The following is a 24,871-nucleotide window of genomic DNA, read 5'->3' as shown; positions in this document are numbered from 1 at the left end:
GGCTATAATAAAATAGGAAGCCAAGGAGAATGCATTATACAAAACCAAGAGGCCAACTTGGAGAATATAACTGAAATTGAAAAGTAAAATATTAAGTAATCACCAAAGAAAACCCAAAACCACCCTGAAAAATGCACCAAGTTGTACCTCTATTTCATCAGTAACGCATTCTATGTTACTTTCTAATGATGTGCCTCATTGTTTTAATAGAGGATAGTCGGTTTTTTTGTTTTTTAGTTTAGTTTAGTTGTTTAGTTTAGTTTAAATGAGTAGAAAGTATATCAGTATCCATAACCATGAGAAACCTAATTATAATCAAGATATTCTAGAAAGTCTAAAGCAGCTTTAACAATAAAATTTTAGGACAAAATAACGTGCCTAAAAGATCTGATCTTTTAAGTCTAAGCCTATAGAAGCGACACGAATGTCCTCTACCCTAAGATCTCTTGTAATATAAGAGTTGGAAGAACCACAGAAGTCATTTAGTTCATCAGCCTCACTAGACAAATGTGAAAAGTGGCTATTAGAGAAATTAGTGACTTGCCAAGGGTCGTATGGCAAGTCAGCGGTCAGGATAGCTAGAACCCTTTACACTGTATCATACTACCTCTAAGAAAACACAATTCAACAAAGAGGGAGAAAAAAAAAGAAAGAGGGAGAGAAAGGAAAGATGGAGAGAGGGAAAACTAAAGTACCTATTTGGTTATTTTAAAATGTATTTACTCTAGAAGATGTATTACATTGGTATAAGGAACAAGAGCATAAAATATTTTTTAAAATACATAAGGAAGAGGGAATGAAAAGATTTGCCAGCAAAATAATATGTATTTACAGAAAATGTAACAGCTGTTATAAATACAAAAAAATTAAGGGAGGTTTTATGGCCAACAGAATAAATAAGTCCTTCAAATCTATCAAAAATTTACTTTGACCACACAGAGTTTTCAAGACAGTTCGTGTGGACATGCAGGTATCTGTGAATTTATCTGGCTTTGGGAGGATCTCACACGCCCTGGAAAGGATGGTAATGGATCTATGTTGGCCACTCTAGCATGTTCACTCTACCCTGCATAGGTTTCCCCCAGACCACTCCCGAATATGAGCTACTTGCTTGGGATCTGGCCCTCTCCTGGTTGTTTCTGGAATCATAAGAAATCTCTCTTGACAGCCAATAAACTGACACAGTTGATAACATTTTAATCTTAGTAAGCAAAAGGAAAAATATTCTAAATCTGATGAATGCAAAAGAAATAATTTATTCTGATTTTCTATAACATGATAAAGAATCTTTTAGTTGCAATCCAGATCTGTAAACATGTTAGTGCTTGAAGGTCTCCTTAGAGTTAATTTAATACCATATTTTCATTTTACAGATTAAGCAAATTAAAGCTCAGATTCAGGTAGTAACTTGTTCAAAGCCACACTTTCTTGGAAGCTAATTTTTTTTCCAAGCATAGTGTGTACCTATTGGATATAGGAGAAAGCTTACTTTCAGACAGCATTCATATTAATTTGGTCTAGGGAAAGCAGCACACTCTAGAGGAATGTAGGAAGATGGATAGGCAGGTTACAATCACTCAGAAATTCTAAGCTTGTTTCCAAAGCTGCTATTCCATGGAATAGTGAGTGGCTCAATGAATGTTAATAGATTGGGCAAGAGTGAGGGGAAGTTCAGGGTCAAGTAAAATATGAAAACAATGGATTGAACAAAGTAAAACAGGCTTTTTTTTTTTTTTTAAGATTTTATTTATTTATTTGAGAGAGAGAATGAGAGACAGAGAGCACGAGAGGGAAGAGGGTCAGAGGGAGAAGCAGACCCCCCGCTGAGCAGGGAGCCCGATGCGGGACTCGATCCCAGGACTCCAGGATCATGACCTGAGCCGAAGGCAGTCGCTTAACCAACTGAGCCACGCAGGCGCCCTAAAACAGGCTTTTCTATACCTAACTTGCAAGAAGCCTTTAATACATTAATGTCAACTGAGAATCCCCAAGAGTAGACTGGCATGTGCTGGGTTTCACAAATTTATTTCGGCCTGAACTTCTTTTTTTAGGTCATACCTATTAACATCTCCCTAAATAGTACAGTAAGGAGTACATATTAAGAAATCTTTGCCCCTTGGGGCACCTGGGTGGCTCAGTCATTAAGCGTCCGCCTTCAGCTCGGGTCATGATCCCAGGGTCCTGGGATGGAGCCCCGCATTGGGCTCCCTGCTCAGTGGAGAGCCTGCTTCTCCCTCTCCCTCTCCCCCTGGCTTGTGTTCCCTCTCTCACTGTCTCTCTGTCAAATAAATAAAATCTTAAAAAAAAAAGAAAGAAAGAAATCTTTGCCCCTTATCTTTAAACCCAGACATCAGAAAATCAAGCATTTTCACATTACAATATATTGCTATCCCTTTGCTCTCACTCAAGGTCGTAGCTTTTAATAACCTACCCTTGCTCTGTATAATTCAATCAATCTTACTGGAACAGTGGCAGAATACTGGATTTGGACCACTTTAACCCCAAGAGTTGCAACAAGGCTGAAATGTACATGTTCAGAATTCAATTCAACATATATTTATTCACTATTTACTATACACAAGGTACACAAATTCATCCTTCGAACCATTTATAATGCCTTTTCTTCTCTTTCACTGCTTTTAGTTCTAATAAGTTAATTTACCGCTACAGTATCTCCCTTATTAGCCATGCTTCATATTGAGCTATTAGCATTTTATTGCCCTTTGCGTCTGGGGAAGATGACTCCTAGGAAAGTAAAGTACAACAGAGAACTACTAGAATCACATTTTTGCTTTCCGACATACCAGTTTTATTTTGAGGTGCTTTCAAACACATTAATTTTATTTCAAGGTCACCTAAATTTGCATCTCTATACTAGTATCTTGACTAATTAAAACAACAATTCTTTTATTTCTTTTTTTTAGAATCTATTTATACTCATTTGATCTTAGCTGGAAATTTTTCATTTACTAGGAAAGTAGCATTAAAATCACAATGCTTTCTTTGCAGCCAAATAGGTTAAAAGATGGAAAAGCTCTCCTCGTTATAAATTCTCAGTACCTCTTGATAGTCATCCATTCCTGAAAAAATATTAGGCCCTTTATTGGTTCTTCCCCCACGGTCTTTGCGTTTGATTTTCTTCGGCAAACCACGTCCACGACCAACATTAAAAGTTTTAACCCTCTGTTCAATACCTAAAAGAGTTAAAATGTACTTCAAATATTATAGAAAAACAACACACCTGTCAACCTATCAGTTTATAGGGAACAGCATATTTTAAATAGTCTATAATATACAGTGCATTTTTTTTCTTCTTCTCTAGATTAAATGAAAAAAAATTAATTAAATCTTTACATTTTACTTTCCAGTAGTGCTTCTCATTCTTTTTTTTTTTTTAAAGGATGTTAACAATAAGGAGGTCAAGGCACCAGAATACACATGGCTACAGAAGTCAAAGCTAGTTTTGTTCTTTTCAATTTTCCTTTGAATAGGAAATAACAAGGCTTTCTGTTTTTAAGGGAATTAAATATTATATTCATCCTTAAGGAAGACATTGTGGTTAATTTGACCAAATTGAGTTTCTAGTGATAATTTTGAGTAGGTATCACATATATTTCCAAGTAAAATTTATACCTTTTACTTTTAAAAAACTTGGCATTTAAAAGTATCTAAAATTGCAAAAATTATGTATTAGGATGGCAAGTTACTATATAGAGTCATTTCTCATTTTACCAAAGTCACATCAAACTAATACATTTTCTTATGTATTAAGTGTTCTTAAACCTACAAAACAGCAAATAAATATAAGAAAAAATGTTTTACTTCATTAAAAGAAATAAAAAACTAAAAGTTTAAAAATAACATACCAATTTTTATCTCAAAGAATAGTGTTGGTATGGATTCGGAGAAATTGGCATTTTCACATACTGGTGGGGTGTTATAAATTGGTCTATCAACTTTTTGGAAATCAACTTGGTATGTGGATAAAAAATTTTCAAATGCGTGGCTGTATCTTTTGATTCAATTCTGCATTTCAGAATTTATTCTTAAGAAAAAATATTTGTGAAGATGCTCTTTGAGACATATATAAATATATAGGATTAATCACAGAATTTAAAAAAAAATGGGTGCAACTTAAATCTCAAGTGATTACGATCACACAAACCTAAGAATCTGTTAGACAAATTATGGTATATCTATTTAATTGAATAGAATGTTAGCATTAAAAGCTACTCATTAATGTAAGAACAATACAATTCATAGTTAAGGGAAAAAAACAAGTTCAACAGTATGCATAGTTTTTTGTTAAAAATAACGGCCAGAAAAATTCTGGAAGAATGTACACCAAAAATATTAATAGTAGTTATTTCTGGGTATAGGGATTCAAATTATTTTTGTTTTATCTTTGATCTTTGTTATTGTTTCCACACATAGAAAAGTTTTCTGCATTTGACCATATATTACTTTCATAACTGAGGGGGGAAAATGAATGTCAAAAATAAAAGAATACTCAATTCTTTAACAGAACAAACAGGAAGAGCTTGAAAGAGAAAACCCCAGGTGGGAATGGATGAGCAAAACCTCTCTATGTTCCCTTATTCCCGAAGTGGAATGATTCCTGACACCACCATGTCTAGACTTCAGGAAGAAACTTAACTAATTACAATAGCATATGCACAGACAAATTCCTTTCCTTTTTAGGTCAGCAAAGCCCGGATTCATATTTTTCAAAGGAATTTTGCTAGGAAATCAAGAAAAAATAAAGTCATAAAAATAATCACATTTACTCATAACTGATTCCTTTTTTCAACAATATAGAAAGTATAGTAACATTGGGTTAGGGGCTCACTCCTTCACCTCAGCCTCATCTTGCTCCAGTTTTCTTGAAGCAGATATGGAGTGGACAATTTGTAAGGTTGATTTGACTTTTATGTGACCCATAGTTTCTACGGCAACTTGCCCTGGTCTCTCCAGGGATCATGTGCCTCAATACAGCAGATGAAGTGATGATCACTCGAGAAATTTCTTAGTTTATGTTCTTATTTCCAATCTTGAAGGATATCCATAATCCTAAGTATAAGTACCTTTGCATAGCAAAGATGATCATCATCTTTTAAAGTCTAATAAAAGAATAGCTCCCCAGAATTCTGTCTTTACAGGTCTAAAATATAAAGCAGTGCGCAGAGTAACAGAAACAACTGAAAAAGGTAAGCCATTTTTTCAGTATACTGATATCATCGTACAAGGAAAGGGAAAAAACATAATGGGAAAGTTGTTTTACATTTTTATATACTTTTAAAATATTAGCGTATCTTTCTAATTCAAATATGAAGATATCATGCAGACTAAAATATTCGTAGATGTTTGTCCTCAAAATCTATAAAATAAAGAAAAACAAATTCAGGAACCATGGGAATAAGCTGATCTTGAGAAGGGACTAAGAAATTTAAGTTGTTACTCCATAGCTGCCTGTTGTAATAAGGCTCTCATATTCAAAAAAGACTGGCAATTTCATACTTACCTTGCTGAGCTTTCATTCTTTGTTTTTTCCCTGGTTCTTTAGAAAATGATGATCCTAAAGCAGTAGTTGAGGTTTCTTTAGCTTGTCTGTATTGTTTCAGCTGACTGGCAAAATCTTCCTCTGTTTCCTGACTGTAGGTACCAAAGTTGTCATCACTGTACGTACTGTACTCATCATATTCTTTACTTTTAAATTTTTTGTTATGTTGACTCTTCTTTGATGTCATGTAGCTTCCTGATAAGTGTCCATGCTAAGTGAAAATGGACAATCATTATCAGGATTTTTCAGTTAAATAAATGAATTGATAGTAATACAGGACATCTTTTTTCCCTCAGAAATTTGGAGAAAGAAGGGGAAGATAGTTGTAGTTCTAACTCTTGGTTAGTACTTGTCTATGACAGTATTTAAAGCTGAAGTATTTAAAGTTCAAAAAGCTAAATGCTACTCTGGTATTATTAAACATTCTAAAGTTCATAGATCTTGCTGGTGAGTGTGTTTTGTTCACTTTTTGTTTTCCATGTCCCATGTCTCGATATATGAGTATAAAAGTATACTCAAAAACCCACACCATTATACATGAATTCCTTCTCCAAAAAATATAGTCTTTTTGAAAATATGGAAAATACAGTAAAATAGCTTGAAGTGGAAGAAAATATATATTCTCCTAATATTGTCCCAAATGACAAATTTAAGCATTATAATTATACTTAATTAAAAAAAACAGGGCGCCTGGGTGGCTCAGTTGGTTAAGCGACTGCCTTCGGCTCAGGTCATGATCCTGGAGTCCCAGGATCGAGTCCCGCATCAGGCTCCCTGCTCAGCAGGGAGTCTGCTTCTCCCTCTGACCCTCCCCCCTCTCATGCTCTCTCTCTATCTCATTCTCTCTCTCAAATAAATAAATAAAATCTTTAAAAAAAATAAAAAATAAAAAATAAAAAAAATTAAAAAATAAAAAAAACATGTGTGGAAATTTTAGAAAAAGGAAATGTTTATACCTGAGGCCTAACAAGGATTTCCCTAAAAGTTAAAAACATCTAGTGAAAAAATTGCTCATTAGGAAATATTTATTATACTATACATTATTAATTTTATTAATAATTTATTTTACTAAAACATATGAAAACTAAGAATATACTTTAGTCCTACAATTTTTTTTTAAAGTAGCATGGAACCTAATGCGGGGCTTGAACTCACAACCCTGAGATCAAGACCCGGACACTTAACCAACTGAACCACCCAGGCACCCCTAGTCCTACAATTTTATTTAATGATAGTATTCAATTCCATCTCTATTCACTAAAATATTTGTATTAGTTCAGTCATATCTTCTGTCAAATGTTTTTAAAAGAAAGAAAGAAAAAATGCACCTAATTACAGTTTGAAGATCTAGCAAAACCCAGACCATGACTCATCTTCAGCTTAGCACATTTTAAATATAATATAAAAATACTGTCTGCCCTGGCAGATTACCAACATGAGACTATGAGTTTTTAATAAAATGCAGGGAAATATTAAGATCTTTTCAGTAATTATAAAATAGAGAAAAAAATACTTAACTAAACATACCAAGAAAATCAATTAGCTCATCAATTTTAAATTTTAAAGATATTGTATTAGGTTTCTGACTTACTTTGAGCAGTGTTTTTGTTTTTTTTTAAAGATTTCATTTATTTATTTGTCAGAGAGAGAGAGAGCCCAAGCAGGGGGGAGCAGTACAGGCAGAGGGAGAAGTAGGCTCCCCACTGAGCAGGGAGCCCGATGTGGGGCTCAATCCCAGGACCCTGGGATCATGACCCGAGCTTAAGGCAGACGCCCAACTGACTAAGCCACCCAGGTGTCCCTTGAGCAGTGTTTTAGAAATTTTTTTTGTTGTTTGTTGTTTTTAAAATCAACTGTTCTCATCTAGCACTTCAGAAATTCAGAAAGGGATTTATAATTGTAGCCAAAAGGCAGTGTTTCTGACATTTTTAATAAAAAACTATGAAAATAAAATAAAATAAATAATTACTTAGATTAAGGTGAAGATTAATTAATTAGTTGAATGATGTCGACTTTTCCTCTTATTAAAAAATGTGATTCCATGACATGCTAGACCAGATGGATTTAATAGATATATTCAGAACATTCCATGCTAAAACAGAATACACATTCTTTTCAAGTGCACATGGAACACTCTCCAGAATAGATCACATATTAGCTCACAAAACAAGTCTCAACAAATTCAAAAAGATCAAAGTTTATACCATGCATCTTTTCTGACCATAATACATTATGAAACTAGAAATCAATCACAAGAAAAAATCTGGAAAGAGCACAAATACATGGAGGTTAAATAAGATGCTATTAAACAATGAGTGGGTCATCCAAGAAATCAAAGAAGAAATAAAAAAAATACATGGAGACAACTGAAAATGAAAACACAATGGTCCAAAATCTTTGGGATGCAGCAAAAGCAGTTCTAAGAGGGAAGTTTATAGCAATACAAGTCTACCTCAAGAAGCAAAACAAAACAAAACAAAACAAAAAACTCAATAACCTCACCTTATACCTAAAGGAGTTAGAAAAAGAACAAATAAAACCAGAAATCAACAGAAGGAAGGAAATAATAAAGATTAGAGGAGAAATAAATGATATAGGAAACTAAAAAAGCAACAGAACAGATCAATGAAACCAGGAACTGGTTCTTTGAAAAGACAACAAAATTGATTAATTCTCTAGTCAAACTCATTAAAAAAAAAAAAAGACTCAAACAAAATCAGAAACAAAAGAGGAGAAATAACAACCAATACCACAGAAACACAACAGACTGTAAGAGGATAAATATTATGAAAAATATGCCAACTAACTGGACAACCTAGAAGAAATGGATAAATTCCTAGAAACACATAACCTACCAAAACTGATCAGGAAGAAAGAGAAAATTTGAACAGACTGATTACTAGCAATGAAATTGATTCATTAATCCAAAAACTCCCAATAAACAAAAGCCCAGGATCCAGATGGTTTCACAGGTGAATTCTACCAAACATTTAAAGAAGAGTTAATACCTATTCTTCTCAAACTTTTCCAAAAAATAGAAGAGGAAGAAAAACTTCCAAATTCATTCTATGAGGCCAGCGTTATCCTGATTCCAAAATCAGATAAAAACACCACCAGAAAAGAGAACTACAGGCCAATATCTCTGATGAATATTTATGCAAAAATCCTCAACAAAATATTAGCAAACCGAATCCAACAATACATTAAAAATATCATTCATGACATTCAAGTGGGGTTTATTCTTGGGCTGCAAGGGTGATTCAATATTCACAAATCAATCACTGTGATACATCATATCAATAAGAGAAAGGATAAAAACCATATGATCATTTCAATAGAAGAAGAAAAAGCATTTAACAAAGTACGTCCATTCATGATAAAAATCCTCAACAAAGTAGGTCTAGAAGGAACATACCTCAACATAATAAAGGCCTTATATGAAAAACCCATAGCTAACATCATCCTCAATGGGGAAAAACTGAGAGCTTTCCCCCTAAGGCCAGGAACAAGACAAGGATGTTGACTCTCACCTCTTTTATTCAACATAGTACTGGAAATCCTAGCCACAGCAATCAAACAAGAGAAAGGAATAAAATGCACCCAAATTGGTAAGGAAGAAGTAAAATTTTCACTATTTGCAGATGACATGATACTATATATAGAAAACTCTAATGACTCTACCAAAAAACTACCAGAATTGATAAATGAATTCATTAAGGTCACAGAACCTACAAAATCAATGTACAGAAATCTGTTGCATTTCTATACACTAATAATGAAGCAGCAGAAAGAGAAATTAAGAAAACAATCTCACTTACAGTTGCACTAAAAATAATAAAATACCTAGGAATAAACTTAACCAAAGAGGTGAAAAATCTGTACTCTGAAAACTATAAAACATTGATGAAAGAAATTGAAATTGAAGATGAGGGGTGCCTGGGTGGCTGTCGGTTAAGCGTCTGTCTTCAGCTCAGGTGGGATCAAGCCCCACATTGGGCTCTCTGTTCAGCGGGGAGTCTGCTTCCCCGCCCCCCACTCATGCTTGCCCTTTCTTGCTCTCTCCCTCTCTGAAATAAATAAATAAATAAAATCTTTAAAAAAAAATAAATTGAAGATGACACAAACAAATGGAAAGACATTCCATGCTCATGGATTGGAAGAACAAATATCATTAAAATGTTTATACTACCCAAAGCAATCTATAGATTTAATGCAATCCCTATCAAAATACCAAGAGCATTTTTTACAGAACTAGAATAAACAATCCTAAAATTTATATGGAACCACAAAAGACTTCAAGTAGGCCAAAACAATTTTGAAAAAGAAAACAAAACAAAACTGAGGTATCACAATTCCAGACTTCCAGTTATATTACAAAGCTGTAGTAATCAAAACAGTATAGCACTAGCACAAAAACAGACACATAGATCAATGGAACATAACAGAAAGCCCAGAAATAGCCCCACAATTATATGGTCAATTTATCTTTGACAAAGGAGACAAGAATATGCAATGGGAAAAAGACAGTCTGGGGGCACCTGGGTGGCTCCGTTAGTTAAGCGTCTGCCTTCAACTCAGGTCATGATCCCAGAGTCCTGGGATCGAGCCTCACGTCGGGACTTCCTGCTCAGTGGGGAGTCTGCTTCTCCCTCCCCTTCTACCCCCCCCACTCATGTTCTCTCCTGCTCGTTCTGCTTTCTGTCAAATAAATAAATAAATCATCTTTAAAAAAAAAGAGAGAAAAGAAAGTCTCTTCAACAAATGGTGTTGGGAAAATTGGACAGATACATGCAAAAGACTGAAAATGGACCACCATACATAAAAACAAACTCAAATGGATTAAGGACCTAATTGTGAGACCTGAAACCATAAAAATCCTAGAAGAGAGCACAGGTAGTAATTTCTCCGACACTGGCTGTAACATCTTTCTAGATGTGTCTCTTGAGGTAGGGGAAACAAAAGCAAAAATAAACTGTTGGGACTACATCAAAATAAAAAGCTTCTGCTCAGCAAAGGAAACAACGAACAAAACTAAAAAGACAACCTACTGAATGGGAGAAGATATTTGCAAATGACGTATTTGATAAAGGGTCAGTATCCAAAATATATAAAGAACTTATCAATTCAACATCAAAAAACAAATCATCCAAAAAAAATGTGATTCATTAATTCTTCAATGATACCTTTAAAGAGTATGAATTTTTCTCTCAGATTAGATGCTTTTTATAAAAACTTTTAATTCTTTTTTTTTTTTTTTAAGCAGGCTCCACGCCCAGCATAGAGCCCAATGGGGGGCTTAAACTCACAACCCTGAGGAGCAAGACCCAAGCTGAGATCAAGAGTCGGATGCTTAACTGACTGAGCCACCCATGTGCCCCCAAAACTTTTAATTTTTTTTTTTAAGATTTTATTTATTTATTTGACAGTGAGAGAGAGAGAGAGAGCACAAGTAGGCAGAGCAGTAGGCAGAAGGAGAGGGAGAAGCAGGCTCCCGGCCAAGCAAAGAGCTTGATGCAGGGCTTGATCCCAGTATCCCGGGATCATGACCTGAGCTGAAGGCAGACGCTTAACCAACTGAGCCACCCAGGTGCCCCAAAAACTTTTAATTCTTAATATTAATTTAATTCTCTGATTTTTCACAGCTTTTACAAAAATAATCTCCATATTCCTACTTTTTAAAATAGAATTATCCCTAAACTTTCTATTTATACCCCTAGCTAGTTTTCCCAACTGCAAATATTCCTAATAGCCCTCTAATGATGCAAACACCCCCCCCCAACCCAGGGCTCCTTCTGCAGTGAAAAACTCTAATGTTTGAGTCTGAGCATCACCCATGCAGTGCTAGTACTCCACGAAGCACTAAATGGATGACATTACAGGAGCAGCCCCAGTTCTCTAGGAGAGTATCTCCATATGTTTCACATGTTCATCATTTGGAACGAACAAAATGCATTCATCAGCAAAGATCTAGCAAGTATTTTTTAAAGCCTTCCTGCAAGAAGATAACAGAAATGAAAAAGCCTGTAAGTTCTACAAGTAGGATACAGTTTCTCCAATCACTCTGCTGACTAATTATGAGCCTATATTCTTGGCTAGAATGTCTGCAGGGCAGACTGGCTTTCTGTAAACGGAAACTGGTCCCACGACAATCACTGTAAACATGAAATAAGGGAATGGGAGGCCTTGAACAAGGATAAGGAAAAGGGAAGATATACTAACTCCTCAAATTTAATAGCTAGATGTTAATACTATATTCTATTTTTGGCCTAAATTATAGAAGTTATACAGCAGGCATTTGTTATCTAGGAAAACAGAAGTTTTAGGATGTACTTAGGGTACTTTCTAATCTCAGTGAGTCAACTCTAAAACATATGTGGAGGAAATGGTACTGAACTTTTTCTCCTAGCAGACTAAATAATTCAGATCAGTTCTCCTCCTAAAAAATGTACAAAAGATAGACACAATATTTTTTTAATCCACTGTAAACATGAGAGAGCTATCAAACGTGTGAGGGATTACTGGACCATTAATATCCATGGAGTGGATGAAAATCATGAGAAATGAGCAGCATCTGGAGCGGTTTTTGCTCTGAAAGCATCAGCCCGGCATGAAAAATCAGCTGAAAGGTTCAAGAGCACTTCTGACTGCCCCTTTAATCTATGGGAACAAAAGGAGAAATCCAGAGTCTAGAAAAAATAGAAGCCTTAGTAACCCCCACCCACCAGTTTTGGGTCAATCTCAAAACGTGGGTCAGAGGCTACAGTCCAATCTATCTTCAAACCCTGAAGTTGGAATAAAGTTTGTAAGGGTCACTAAAAATTTGTCAGGAGCAAGTAAAAATCCTCTCTGAAGGAAATTAATATCATCTCAGGCCTCAAATTATTTCTACAAAATGCACTGTATTTTGCAAACACAATGCTCAGCACACAATACAAAAGCAAACAAAAAACCTAGTCATATGAGGAGATAAGACTGGCATGAGGAACAGCTAAAAGCAACCAGTAATAGAAACAGACTCCAGATATTGAAATTCATGTGACACAGATTTTAAAATATCTGTGCTTGTTATTTTCAAGTAAATGACATGAGAGGGGCACCTGGGTGGCTCAGTTGTTAAGTGTCTGCCTTCGGCTCAGGTCATGATCCCAGGGTCCTGGGATCGGGCCCCACATTGGGCTCCCTGCTCGGCGGGAAGCCTGCTTCTCCCTCTCCCTCTCCCCCTGCTTATATTCCCTCTCTTGCTGTGTCTCTCTCTGTCAAATAAATAAATAAAATCTTAAAAAAAAAAATGACACGAGAATTTTAGCAGTGAACTGGGAACTATAAAATTACTCTAAAGATTTGAAAAAAAAACCAAATTTCTAGATCTGAAAAACACACTGGAATTAAGAACTTAATAGATGGGTTTAATGACAAATTAGATCCTCTAAAGAGAAGAGGAGAGAAGAAAGGTAAAGGAGAAAACAAAGCATATGCAGTAAAATGTTAACATTCTGGGAATCTGGGTGAAAGATATACAGGAGTTCTTTGCACTATTCTTAGAACTTAGAAGCTGGGGGCAACACGTTGCCCGATTTCAAGCTATATTACAAAGCAGTGATCCATCAAGACAGCATGGTATTGGCACAAAAACAGACATATAGACCAATGGAGCAGAATAGAGAGCCCAGATATGGACCCTCAGCTCTATGGCCAAATAATCTTGGACAAAGCAGGAAAGAATGTCCAATGGAAAAAAGACAGTCTCTTCAATAAATGGTGCTGGGAAAATTGGACAGCCACATGCAGAAGAATGAAACTCGACCATTCTCTAACACCATACACAAAGATAAACTCAAAATGGATGAAAGACCTCAATGTGAGACAGGAATCCATCAAAATCCTGGAGGAGAACATAGGCAATAACCTCTTTGACATCAGCCACAGCAACTTCTTTCAAGATACATCTCCAAAAGCTATTGAACAAAAGCAAAAATGAACTTCTGGGACTTCATCAAGATAAAAAGCTTCTGCACAGCAAAGGAAACAGTCAACAAAACAAAGAGGCAACCCACGGAATGGGAGAAGATTTTTGCAAATGATACTACAAAGGGCCGGTATCTAAGATCTATAAAGAACTTCTCAAACTCAACACCCAAAAAACAAATAATCAAGTCAAAAAATGGGCAGAAGACATGAACAGACACTTCTCTGAAGAAGACATACAAATGGCTAACAGACACATGAAAAAATGTTCATCTTCATTAGCCATCAGGGAAATTCAAATCAAAACCACATTGAAATACCACCTTACACCAGTTAGAATGGCAAAAATTGACAGGGCAAGAAACAACAAATGTTAGAGAGGTTGTGAGAAAGGGGAACCCTCTTACACTGTTGGTGGGAATGCAAGTTGGTACAGCCACTTTGGAAAACAGTGTGGAGGTGCCTCAAAAAATTAAAAATAGAGCTACCCTATGACCCAGCAATTGCAGTCCTGGGTATTTACCCCAAAGACACAGATGTAGTGAAAAGAAGGGTCATATGCACCCCAATGTTCATAGCAGCAATGTCCGCAATAGCCGAACTGTGGAAAGAGACGAGATGCCCTTCAACAGATGAATGGATAAAGAAGATGTGGTTTGTATATACAATGGAGTATCACTCAGCCATCAGAAAGGATGAATACCCAACTTTTACATCAACATGGATGGGAGTGGAGGAGATTATGCTAAGTGAAATAAGTCAAGCAGAGAAAGTCAATTATCATATGGCTTCACCTATTTCTGGAAAATAAGGAATAGCATGGGGGACATTAGGAGAAGGAAGGGAAAAATGAAGGGGGGAAATTCGGAGGGAGAGATGAACCATGAGAGACTATGAACTCTGAGAAACAAACTGAGGGTTTTAGAGGGGAGGGTGGTGGGGGGATGGGTTAGCCCGGTGATGGGTATTAAGGAGGGCACGTACTGCATGGAACACTGGGTGTTAGACGAAAACAATGAAGCATGGATCACCACATCAAAAACTAATGATGTACTGTATGGTGACTAACATAACATAATAAAATAAAATTAAAAAAAAATAATAAAGAGGGCACATACTGAAAGGAGCACTGGGTGTTATACACAAACAATGAATCATGGAACACTACATCAAAAACTAATGATGTAATGTATGGTGATTAACATAATAAAATAAAATTTAAAAAAAATGATACCAGATTGAAATTCAGATCTACACAAAGGAACAAGAGCACTGGAAGTGAAATGTGGGTAAATATAAAATATCATCCTTTTTCTTTTCTTAATTTCTTTAACTGAATTTTTGAAACAAAAATAATTACATTGTATTTCTAGAGATATATAATAGTTTAATGACAATAAATAATTATAATGTTTAAGAAAATATGAGTCAGTTAAAACAAATGTAATGTTGTTTATACATACAAATTTATTTTGTCCTTCAGAGTAGCCCCCATAGAAGGCTATATATTTATTAAAATACTTCTGCCACTGTTTTAAAATATTGTATACCTCCTTTTCTGGAATAACTTTTAGTGACAGCTTATGAATCAAGAGCTTTTATAAATCTCATTATTTGATATTTTCAAATGCTTTGCTATCTGAAACAGTAACGATCATTCTGAGCATTTTTTCATTGTTTGGAATAGTCTCTAAACAACTTTTGATTATTTCTAGAACATAAATCTACCTGCAAATTATGAAATTTAGGTATCAAATCAGTGTTTGATATACTTAAAAATTTTGTCATTAGTAATGAATAACTGTTAGTGTTCTGAGAAATGGCAGCTCCATTTACTCCAAAATCAGCAGACACACTGAATATACAGATACGTTCACCTAACTCGACAAAATTATTAACTAGAGTATAATTCTTTTCAAATTTTTTTTTTTTTTTAAGATTTTATTTATTTATTTGACAGAGAGAGAGACACAGCGAGAGAGGGAACACAAGCAGGGGGAGCAGGAGAGGGAGAAGCAGGCTTCCCACGGAGCAGGGAGCCCGACGCGGAGCTCGATCCTAGGACCCTGGGACCATGACCTGAGCTGAAAGGCAGACGCTTAACGACTGAGCCACCAAGGCGCCCCAATTCTTTTCAAATTTTAATAGAAGATATTATAATAAACTTCATTTATTCAATAGTTACTTACTGAGCAACTTCAGCTATAAAGAAGGCAATAGAGAAACAGAAGGCAATGAAAGAACTCTAACACACAGAGTATTTTGTTTTCTAAGCTCACAAGAGATTAGGAACATCAAATTAGGAAAAAGAATAGAACTCTGTATACAAGCATATTGACAGATTGGCAGAAACCAGAACTCAGAAAGTCTGCGGTTTTTCAGATAGGTGCACATTGATCTGAATACTCCCCAGTGTTCCTGAGAGCATCAAGATTTTTCTAGCACAAAAGACTATTTACACTGCAGACTGTTCATACAGTACAACATGCCTGAGAAAGATATAAAGTATATCATGTTCTTTTAATTTTTTTCCTATTTAAAACACTTCAAATAATTTTTTGCACTTAAAGAGGTAGATGTCACAAAATTCATATGTGAAAGCCCTAACCCCCAAAACCTCAGAATGTGACTGTATTTGGAGATAGGGCCTTTAAAGAGTTAATTAAGTTAAAATGAGGTCGCTAGGGTGGGCCTTGATCTAATCTGACTGATGTCCTTATAAGAGGAAATTTGGACACACAGAGAGACCCTAGGGGTGTACATGCATAGCAGAATGACCATTTGAGGACAAAGCAGCAAGACAGTAGCCAGCTACAAGCCAGGGAGGAAGGGCTAAACAGATCTTTCCCTTATGGTCCTCAGAGACTACCAACCCTGCTGGCATCTTGATCTGCACTTATAGCCTCCAGACTACTAGAAAATAAACTTTTGTTGTTTAAACCACTAGTCTGTAGTATTTTGTTATGATAGCCCTAGCAATCTAATATATGATGTATGATTTTCAAAGATTTAAAATTTATAACATACATCTGCATGTCTCTTTTTCTATATTGAAAAATATAAAACATTTTTTCAAAATATCAGAAGGCAAAGAATAAAACTGAAAATTTCATTTTTCCCCTTAAAAGGCAATACCTCAGGGGTGCCTGGGTGGCTCAGTCAGTTAAGCATCTGCCTTCAGCTCAGGTCCTGGGATCAGTCCCAAGTTGGCTCCCTGCTCAGTGGGGAGTCTGCTTCTCCCTCTACCCTTCCCCCCTGCCCCACTTGTGCTCTCTCACTCTCTCAAATAAATAAAATCTTAAAAAAAAATAAAAGGCAACACCTCAAAACCACAGTGAGAGGTCATTTCACACATATTAGGAAGGCTATTATCAAAAAAAATAAAATAAAACCCAAAGCAAAATAAAGCAAAAAAGCCCCAGAAAATAACAAGTTTGGCAAGGATGTGGAGAAACTGGAAAACCTCATGTATTGTGGTGGGAATGAAATGGTGCAGCCATTATGGGAACCATTTTCGCAGTTCCTCAGAAAATTAAACACAGAATTACTATATGATCCAGCAAATCCACTCTTAGGTATATGTTCCAAGGAACTGAAAGCAGGGTCTCAAAGAAATATTACCCACCCATGTTCATAAGCAGCATTATCACAATAGCCAAATGGTAGAAGCAATCCATCTGTCCAACAACAGAGGAACATACAAAATATGGTATATACATACAATGGAATATTATCCAGCCTTAAAAAGGAATGAAATTCTGATACATGCTAGATGAACCTTCAAAAAATTATGCTAAGTGAAATAAGCCAGACAGAAAAAGACAAATACAGTACTATTCCACCTATATGCCTATAGAGTAGGCAAATTCATAGAGACAAAGTAGAATAGTGGTTACCAGGGGCTGGTGGGGAGGGGGAAGTGAGGTGTTATCATTTAATGGGTACACAGGTTCTGTTTGGGATGATGAAAAATTCTGGAAAAGGACAGTGGTGATGGTTGCATAACACTATGAATATACCTAATGCCACTGAATTGTATGTTGAAAAATGGTTAAAATGGCAAATTTTATGCTGTGTATATTTGATCACAATTGTTTTAAAAAGGCAATACCTGAGAAAATGGAATGTCATAATCCCTGTAGAAACTAGCTCTTTTTTTGTGGGAACTTTCTGTATGTTCGACATCTGAATCAAGGCTGTAGTCTGAACTATCATCACTAGATGGAGAGTTATGCTAAAAGAAAGGAAAAAACAAATAGTTACACTTGCAAAAGGAAAAAAAATTAACTAGTAATTATATAGGCTTGTTTCAGTCAGAAGTGCCAACCAGTAGACTATATTATCCTAGTAGGTTCTGAAGTATTAACCAAAAAAATCCTTGCTCCAAAGGCCACCACCACCTCAATTTCTCTAAAATTTTCTGAGGAAAAGTATATCTTCTCCTCTTCTTAAGGATTTAATGGCAGTATTCTCATCATCATCCCTGTGGTCCAAGGACTTGTGCCCCTCTATGCTTGAAAGTGATCTTAGATTTAAGTTAATCTTAAAAGACATAATCTTAAAATTATGTCTTCAAAGAGGATCACAGAACATAAGTGAAGTATGAATTAATTATTTTTACCTAAAATGGCTTTAGAATTCTTATTCTTTTGCATAAGTACCCTAAAGCTAAAAGATACCCAAACATACCAAATTATAAATGTGAAATAAATCCAACTCACAAAATTGAAAAAAAGTGAAATAGAAACCACAAGTAACTGATAATGATTAGCAAATATTAAGACTAAGCTTTTTATGGGCACCTAAGTGGCTCAGTCGTTAAGCATCTGCCTTCGGCTCAGGTCATGATCCCAGGGTCCTGGGATCGAGCCCCGCATCAGGCTCCCCGCTCGGCGGGAGGCCTGCTTCTCCCTCTCCCACTCCCCCTGCTTGTGTTCCCTCTCTCGCTATGTCTCTGTCTGTCAAATAAATAAATAAAATCTTAAAAAAAAAAAAAAAGAGTAAGCTTTTTAAAGTATGAGTGTACTTCTTAAAAAAAAAGTCACCATATCTCCATTGAGTCAAAATAATTACTTTCTCAGGTTAAGCACTCTTTTTAAAGACTTCTTAAAGTTCTTATCAGTGAAAATATTGACTCAGTAAAAATTTGCTGAACTAAACTGAACTCTGATATTTTCACAGAAGGATGTTTTCCTCCATTCTTAAAGACTCTTTTAAGAAAGACAAACTTTTCCTCTACTTGTTCTTAAATGTTTTCAGGTTTAGTTTTGTGGTGGTGTTATTTTTGCTGATTTGATAGGTGATATGAAGAAATATTTTTATAATTATGCTATGAAATGCTTCAAACTTATTTATTTAACATTTGTTGGCCAGGGTTTGAAATAAATATTGCCCATTTCTTTTTTCTTTTTTAAGTAGGCTCCAAGCCCAATGCAGGGCTTGAACTCATGACTACCAACTGAGCTGGCCAGGCACCCCTAAACATTGTCTATTCAGAACCCAAGTTTGCTAAGTCTCTAGCAGAAGTCAGCTCCAGCTCAAAGGAAAACTTTTCACTTGAAGATCACTAAAGGGATAAGACTTGATTAAGAAGAGCTCAAATGAAGACACTGAACTGCTTCAGGAAAAACCACCAGAGAAGAGAAGGTTCTCCTTAAGGGAGAAGTTTCTTCAGACTATTGAAAACAGTGAGGCTAAAAAAATATATAGACTTTAAGAAGCCATTAAGACTATTATCAAAAAATACGTATGTGTGATGGGGCACCTGGGTAGCTCAGTCGGCTAAGCGTCCGACTCTTGGTTTTGGCTCAGGTCATGATCTCAGGGTTGTGAGATCGAGTTCCACATGGGGCTCCGTGCTCAGTGAGGAGTCGGCTTAAGATTCTGTCTCTCCCTCTGCCCCTCCCCCTGCTCTTGTACGGGCTCTTTCTCTCTAAAATTAATTAATTAATTAATTAAATCTTAAAAAAAAGTAGTAATTATTAACCTGAAATTAACAATTGGACTATATTAAAAATAGCTAGTAAATAGGTCAGAAGAGATGGTATATCACTTCTGAGATTAGGTTATAAAAAAGACTAGAGCTTTCATCTTGGGTGCTTTCTCTTGTTCTCTCTCACTCATGGTTCCCCTGCTTTGGGGGAAGCCAGATAACATCATTAAGACACTGAGGCAGTCTGTAGAGATGTCCACACGGTGAGGAACTGAGGCCTGCCAAGAGCCACGTGAGTGAACACGGAAAAGAATCCTGCCTCAGTCAAGCTTTGAGATGACTGCAACCCTATGAGAAAAGCTGAGCCGGAATCACCTGGTTAAGCTGCACCCATATTCCTGACCCACAAAAACTGGGAAATAAATCTTTATTCTTTTAAGTTTCTAAGTTTGGGGTAATGTTGTGCAGCAACAGTTAACTAATAAGATTCTGGTGTCTGGAAATGCTGTGCTTCCACAAGAAATATCTAAAAGGTAGGAGGGGTTTTGGAAACAGGCAGTGGATAGAAACTGGAAGGACTTTAAGGAGAGTATTTGTGAAAGTCTAAATTAACTCAAATGAGGGGTGCCTGGCTAGCTCAGTTGGTGGAGTATGCAACTCTTAATCTCCAGGTCGTGAGTTCAAGCCCCACACTGGGTGTAGAGATACAAAAAATAATAACTAAAAAAATGGGCTAGACAACCAACTCTTGGTTTCCTCTCGAGTCATGATTTCATAGGTCATGAGATCGAGCCCTGCGTTCAGGCTCCATGCTCAGCAGGGGGTCTGCTTGGGATTCTCTCTCTCCCTTTGCCCCTCCCCCAACTCGTGCTCTCTCTCTCTCTCTCTCTCTCTCTCTCTCTCAAATACATAAATCTTTAAATAAATAAGTTGCCTTGAATTACTGTTAGTAAAATTCTGAACTTTGAGGCAACTTAAAGGAAAGTGGGATATCTTATTAAAACCGGAAGAATGGAAATCCTCATTATGCAGTGGCAGAAAGTTGAACAAAAACAGCTACATTCGGTAACATGGAAACTAGAAAATGTGTCTAGTGAACTAAGTGATCTGGTTAAGATTTTCAAGAAAAATGTTGAAAGTATGTATCTGCCAAAGAAGACAGACAAAGAAAAGGCTGTTAAAAAGGAGATGGGACTTGATGGTTTTGAAAGTTCTTAGCTTCAACATACCAAATTTTATTTTTGCTTTTCCCTTTTTTCTTTTCTGTTTTTCTTAAGTAAGCTCCACACCCAACATGGAGCTCAAACTCACACCCCAAGATGAAGAGTCTCATGTTCCACCCACTGAGCCAGCCAGGTGCCCCCTTTTTCTTGGTTAGTCTGGCCAATGATTTATACATATTGTTGATCTTTTTTTTAATAACTACTGGTTTTTCATTCTAGTTCATGTTCTGCTTGTAACTTAATTAAAAGTCCTTCCTTTTTGTTTTTGTTTTGATCGGCTACTTTTCTAGACTAGCAATAATAGCAGTAATAAATACTGCAATACTCTAATTTTTCTCCTGATAACCGCTTCAGCTATATTCTGTTGGTACTTACACATCGGGATTTTATCATTATTTTCACGAAATTCTGCAGTTTTAATGTTTCCCCTGTGTTCCACAGGCTATTTATAGCAGGTATTTGAATTACAAAGCAAAAAGACATTTTGTTTTTTGACTTTAGTAGTAATATCTAATTTTATTGTATTGTAGTTTGACATTGCTCTTTGTAACACTTCCACTCTATCAAAGTAATTAGAGCTTATAAGGCCTACTGTATGGCCGTAAAGATGAGAGGAAGCTGTATTCTCAGGATTCAGAGCTCACTACATAATCTCTCTTTAATATCCTAACCACCTTTTCATCCACTTGATTGATCTCTTTGGGTTAAGAGAGGCATATTGGTATATCTCCTGTTATTAGTGTATTCCTATTTCTTCTTGCAGTTCCTATAGTTCTTGCTTTATAAAAGTTGCTGTTTTGGGGGATATAAAATATTAATAATTTATACTTCATTGTGAATTATAGCCTTTAACATCACAAAATATCCTTGTTTCTTTCAATGCCATTTTGACCTAATTTTGACTTTTTCAGATATCAACATTATGACTTCTTTTTTTTTTTTTAAAGATTTTATTTATTTGTTTGAGAGAGAGAGACAGAAAGAGAGCATGAGCAGGGGGTAAGGGCAAAGGGAGAGGGATAAGTAGACTCCCCGCTGAGCAGGGAGCCCGACGGAGGGCTCGATCCCAGGACCCCAAGATCATGACCTGAGCCGAAGGCAGATGCATAACCATCTGAGCCACCCAGGTGCCCCACAACATTATGACTTCTGCCTTTTCTTTCTTTACATTTGCCTGCATAGCTTTACCCATTTTTTAAATCTTTCTATTATACACAGCTTAGAGTTGGATTTTGCATTGTTGGGGAGTATACCTTTTGGTATTTAGAAAGGTTTGCATTTATGTATGTATGTATGTATGTATGTATCTTTCTATCTATTTATACGTAGGCTCCATTCCCAGAGTGGAACCCAACACGGGGCTTGAACTCACGACCCTGAGATCAAGACCTGAGCTGAGATCAAGAGTTGGACACTTGGGATGCCTGTGTGGCTCAGTCAATTAAACATCTGCCTTCAGCTTAGGTTATGATGCCAGGGTCCTGGGATCGAGTCCCACACTGGGGGCCTTGCTCAGCAGGAAGCCTGCTTCTTCCTCTGCCTTCCCCTCCCCCTGCTTGCTCAGTCTCTCTCTCTTTCTCTGACAAATAAATAAAATCTTTAAAAAAAAGAAAAAAGAGTCAGACGCTCAACCAACTGAGCCACCCAGGTGTCCCTCCATTATTTCTTTCGTACAACCTTTTTCCAATAACCTTGGTCCCTGTCCCTTCTTTGCATACTATTTCTTTACTAACAGGACCAATACTGAAGTTCAGCAGTAACCTCTTCTCCTTTCTTTTTCATTCTCAGGATAACAATGTGAAGCAACATCCTTTTACTCTGAGTTAATAACTATAAGGCAATCAGTAAGCTTATCCTGCTTGCCATATACTCTTCTGCTTTTCCTGGTATTTTTTAGAGTTGTAATGTTCAGATACATAATACACTGCTCCTCTTATGTCCATCATTTAGTCTTAGTTTTACAAGGAAATATGTATGTGTATATAGATGCCTCTCTCTCAACTAGTCATTCTGGTTATCTAAACTTGTTCTCTAGTAGAGTCTACAGGAAGGCTCATGATAACAATATTTACTGAGTTCTATCATATATATATTTTTGACAACTTTATATCAGAAGGTCAGTATTTAGCTGGATATAAAATTCTTGGCCCACATCTTATTTAAATATGTCATTCCAGGGGCGCCTGGCTGGCTCAGTCGGTTAAGCATCTGCCTTTGGCTCAGGCCATGATCCCAGGGTCCTGGGATCAAGCCCCATGTAGAGCTCCCTGCTCAGTGGGAGAGTCTGCTTCTCCCTCTCCCTCTGCTCCTCCCCCCCACTTGTGCTCTCTCTCTTGCTCTACTCTCTCTCAAATCAAATCTTTAAAAAAATATATCATTCCATTATCTTCCGGCATAAAATATTTATATCAAAAATTTTTATATAAACCTGATTCTCTTTTCCTAATAAGGGACTTGGTCTTTTTGCCTAGATGACCAAAGGATATTTCCTACAAAACTGTATTTATGCTGTTTGATCATAGCTTATATTACTTTCTTAAATTTTTTTATCATTTTGAAATATTAGGTTAGATATTTTATATGTTTTATGGGAATTATTTCTCTTCTGGAATAATATTATTCTCTCCATTATTCTCTTTTTAAAAAATTTTTTTTGAAGATTTTTTTTTATTTCTTTGAGATACAGCAAGAGAGAGAGAGCACAAGCAGGCTGAAGGGGCAGAGGGAGCCCGGGAGCCTGCTCAGGGCTCGATCCCAAGACCTGGAGCTCATGACCCAAGCCGAAGGGAGATGCTTAACTGACTGAGCCACCCAGATGCCCCTCTTTTTTTTTTTTTTTTTAATAATAACTTACATGGAATGTGATCGTGGTCCTATCTTGTTTTCTAGGGTTATTTCTTCCATTGTTTGCATGAAGTATTAATAAATATGGTTATGTATCTTCTCAAATATGCTTTGCTTGCTCCCTTCCCTCATTTTTAAATCTATTTCTTTCCTTGCCCAGCCCTAGTATGCTTGTCCTCTCAGTTTAGATTCTTTTTTTTTTTTTTAAGATTTTATTTATTTATTTGACAGAGATAGCAAGAACAAGAACACAGCAGCGGGAGTGGGAGAGGGAGAGCAGGCTTCCTGCCGAGGAGGGAGCCTGATGTGGGACTCTATCTCAGGACCCTGGGATCATGATCTGAGCCGAAGGCAGACACTTAATGACTGAGCCACCCAGGCGCCCCTCAGTTTAGATTCTAATGATAGCAGTTATATTCTCAGTGTTGGGACTCTGTCTGAAAAGAGGGATTTGGTTGATTAGTATCAGGAGTTCATCAGGCCCAGACCATTCAAGCACCATCCAAATTCATGTGGTCACTTTACATTCATATGTGAATTGAAACTAGTAAAGTTCCCTCTCATTTTCTGCTGCTATTCTCAGATTGGTCCATGGACTTTCCCCATGGAGTCAGGACTCCTCCATCTGAGAGGAGTACTGTTGGCAATTTGTTTTCTGGAAGTCCCATTACCTTCCCTCTGCCTCAGTATGCACAGTTGCTGATCCTATACAGGTCTTGGTGCTGTCCGTGGTTTGGCCTTATCCATTTGTGTTTTTAAGGTTTGTGGGAATAACTTGTTACTTCATTTTTTGGTAGATGTTGCCAATGAGTTTTTGATTTTGCTATCCTTATTGCTCTATTTTTACAGGGGAGTTTCAAAAACTACCCCACCACAGATGCCAACTTTTCCCTGAGTTCTCTGTCAGAGAGACGTCCCTTCTTCCCTATCCCAAACTACATTATTCTCTATGCAGCACCCTACTTTTTTTTCTTGATGACATTTGTTTTTCATTTGTTTATTGCCTTCTCTTTCCCATTTCAATGTAATCTCTGTTAGAGACTGTTTCACTCATTACTATAACCCTAGCATAGGGCACAGAGATTTCCATAACAAGCACATGAAAATACATATGAATGAATAAATAAATAGACAATGCCAATGCTACTAATCTATATCGGTAGAGAATAAAACTTTCCTTAACCTTTTATCATTCTTGCATACAATTCCATTAGTTAAAAAGATTTATTTTAGGGATGCCTGGGTGGCTCAGTCAGTTAAACGTCTGCCTTCAGCTCAGGTCATGATCCCAGGGTCCTGGAATCGAGTCCTGCATCAGGGTCCTTGCTCAGCGAGGAGCCTGCTTCT

At 36.5% G+C, this 24,871-nt stretch overlaps 1 protein-coding gene across 7 annotated transcripts in view; it reads right to left on the bottom strand.

Annotated features, from left to right (window-relative positions):
* ZC3H6 (zinc finger CCCH-type containing 6) overlaps window positions 1-24,871 on the bottom strand; it is a 68,532-nt gene that overhangs the window by 18,458 nt on the left and 25,203 nt on the right. For 4 of the 7 annotated variants that reach the window (XM_078056303.1, XM_078056304.1, XM_078056302.1 and 1 more), the window contains 3 exons: window positions 17,637-17,759; window positions 5,522-5,652; window positions 3,061-3,194 (listed from right to left, as the gene is read on the bottom strand). In XM_078056303.1, the coding sequence (XP_077912429.1) occupies window positions 3,061-3,194; window positions 5,522-5,652; window positions 17,637-17,759 (388 nt within the window). Of the gene's footprint in view, window positions 1-3,060; window positions 3,195-5,521; window positions 5,772-17,636; window positions 17,760-24,871 lie in introns of all 7 variants that reach the window. The other 3 variants (XM_036103829.2, XM_036103831.2, XM_036103832.2) reach the window with 2 other exon arrangements.

This window comes from Halichoerus grypus, chromosome 10 (assembly GCF_964656455.1).
Source record: "Halichoerus grypus chromosome 10, mHalGry1.hap1.1, whole genome shotgun sequence".
Taxonomy (NCBI): Eukaryota; Metazoa; Chordata; class Mammalia; order Carnivora; family Phocidae; genus Halichoerus; species Halichoerus grypus.
This window is presented reverse-complemented; position numbering and strand designations above follow the sequence as displayed.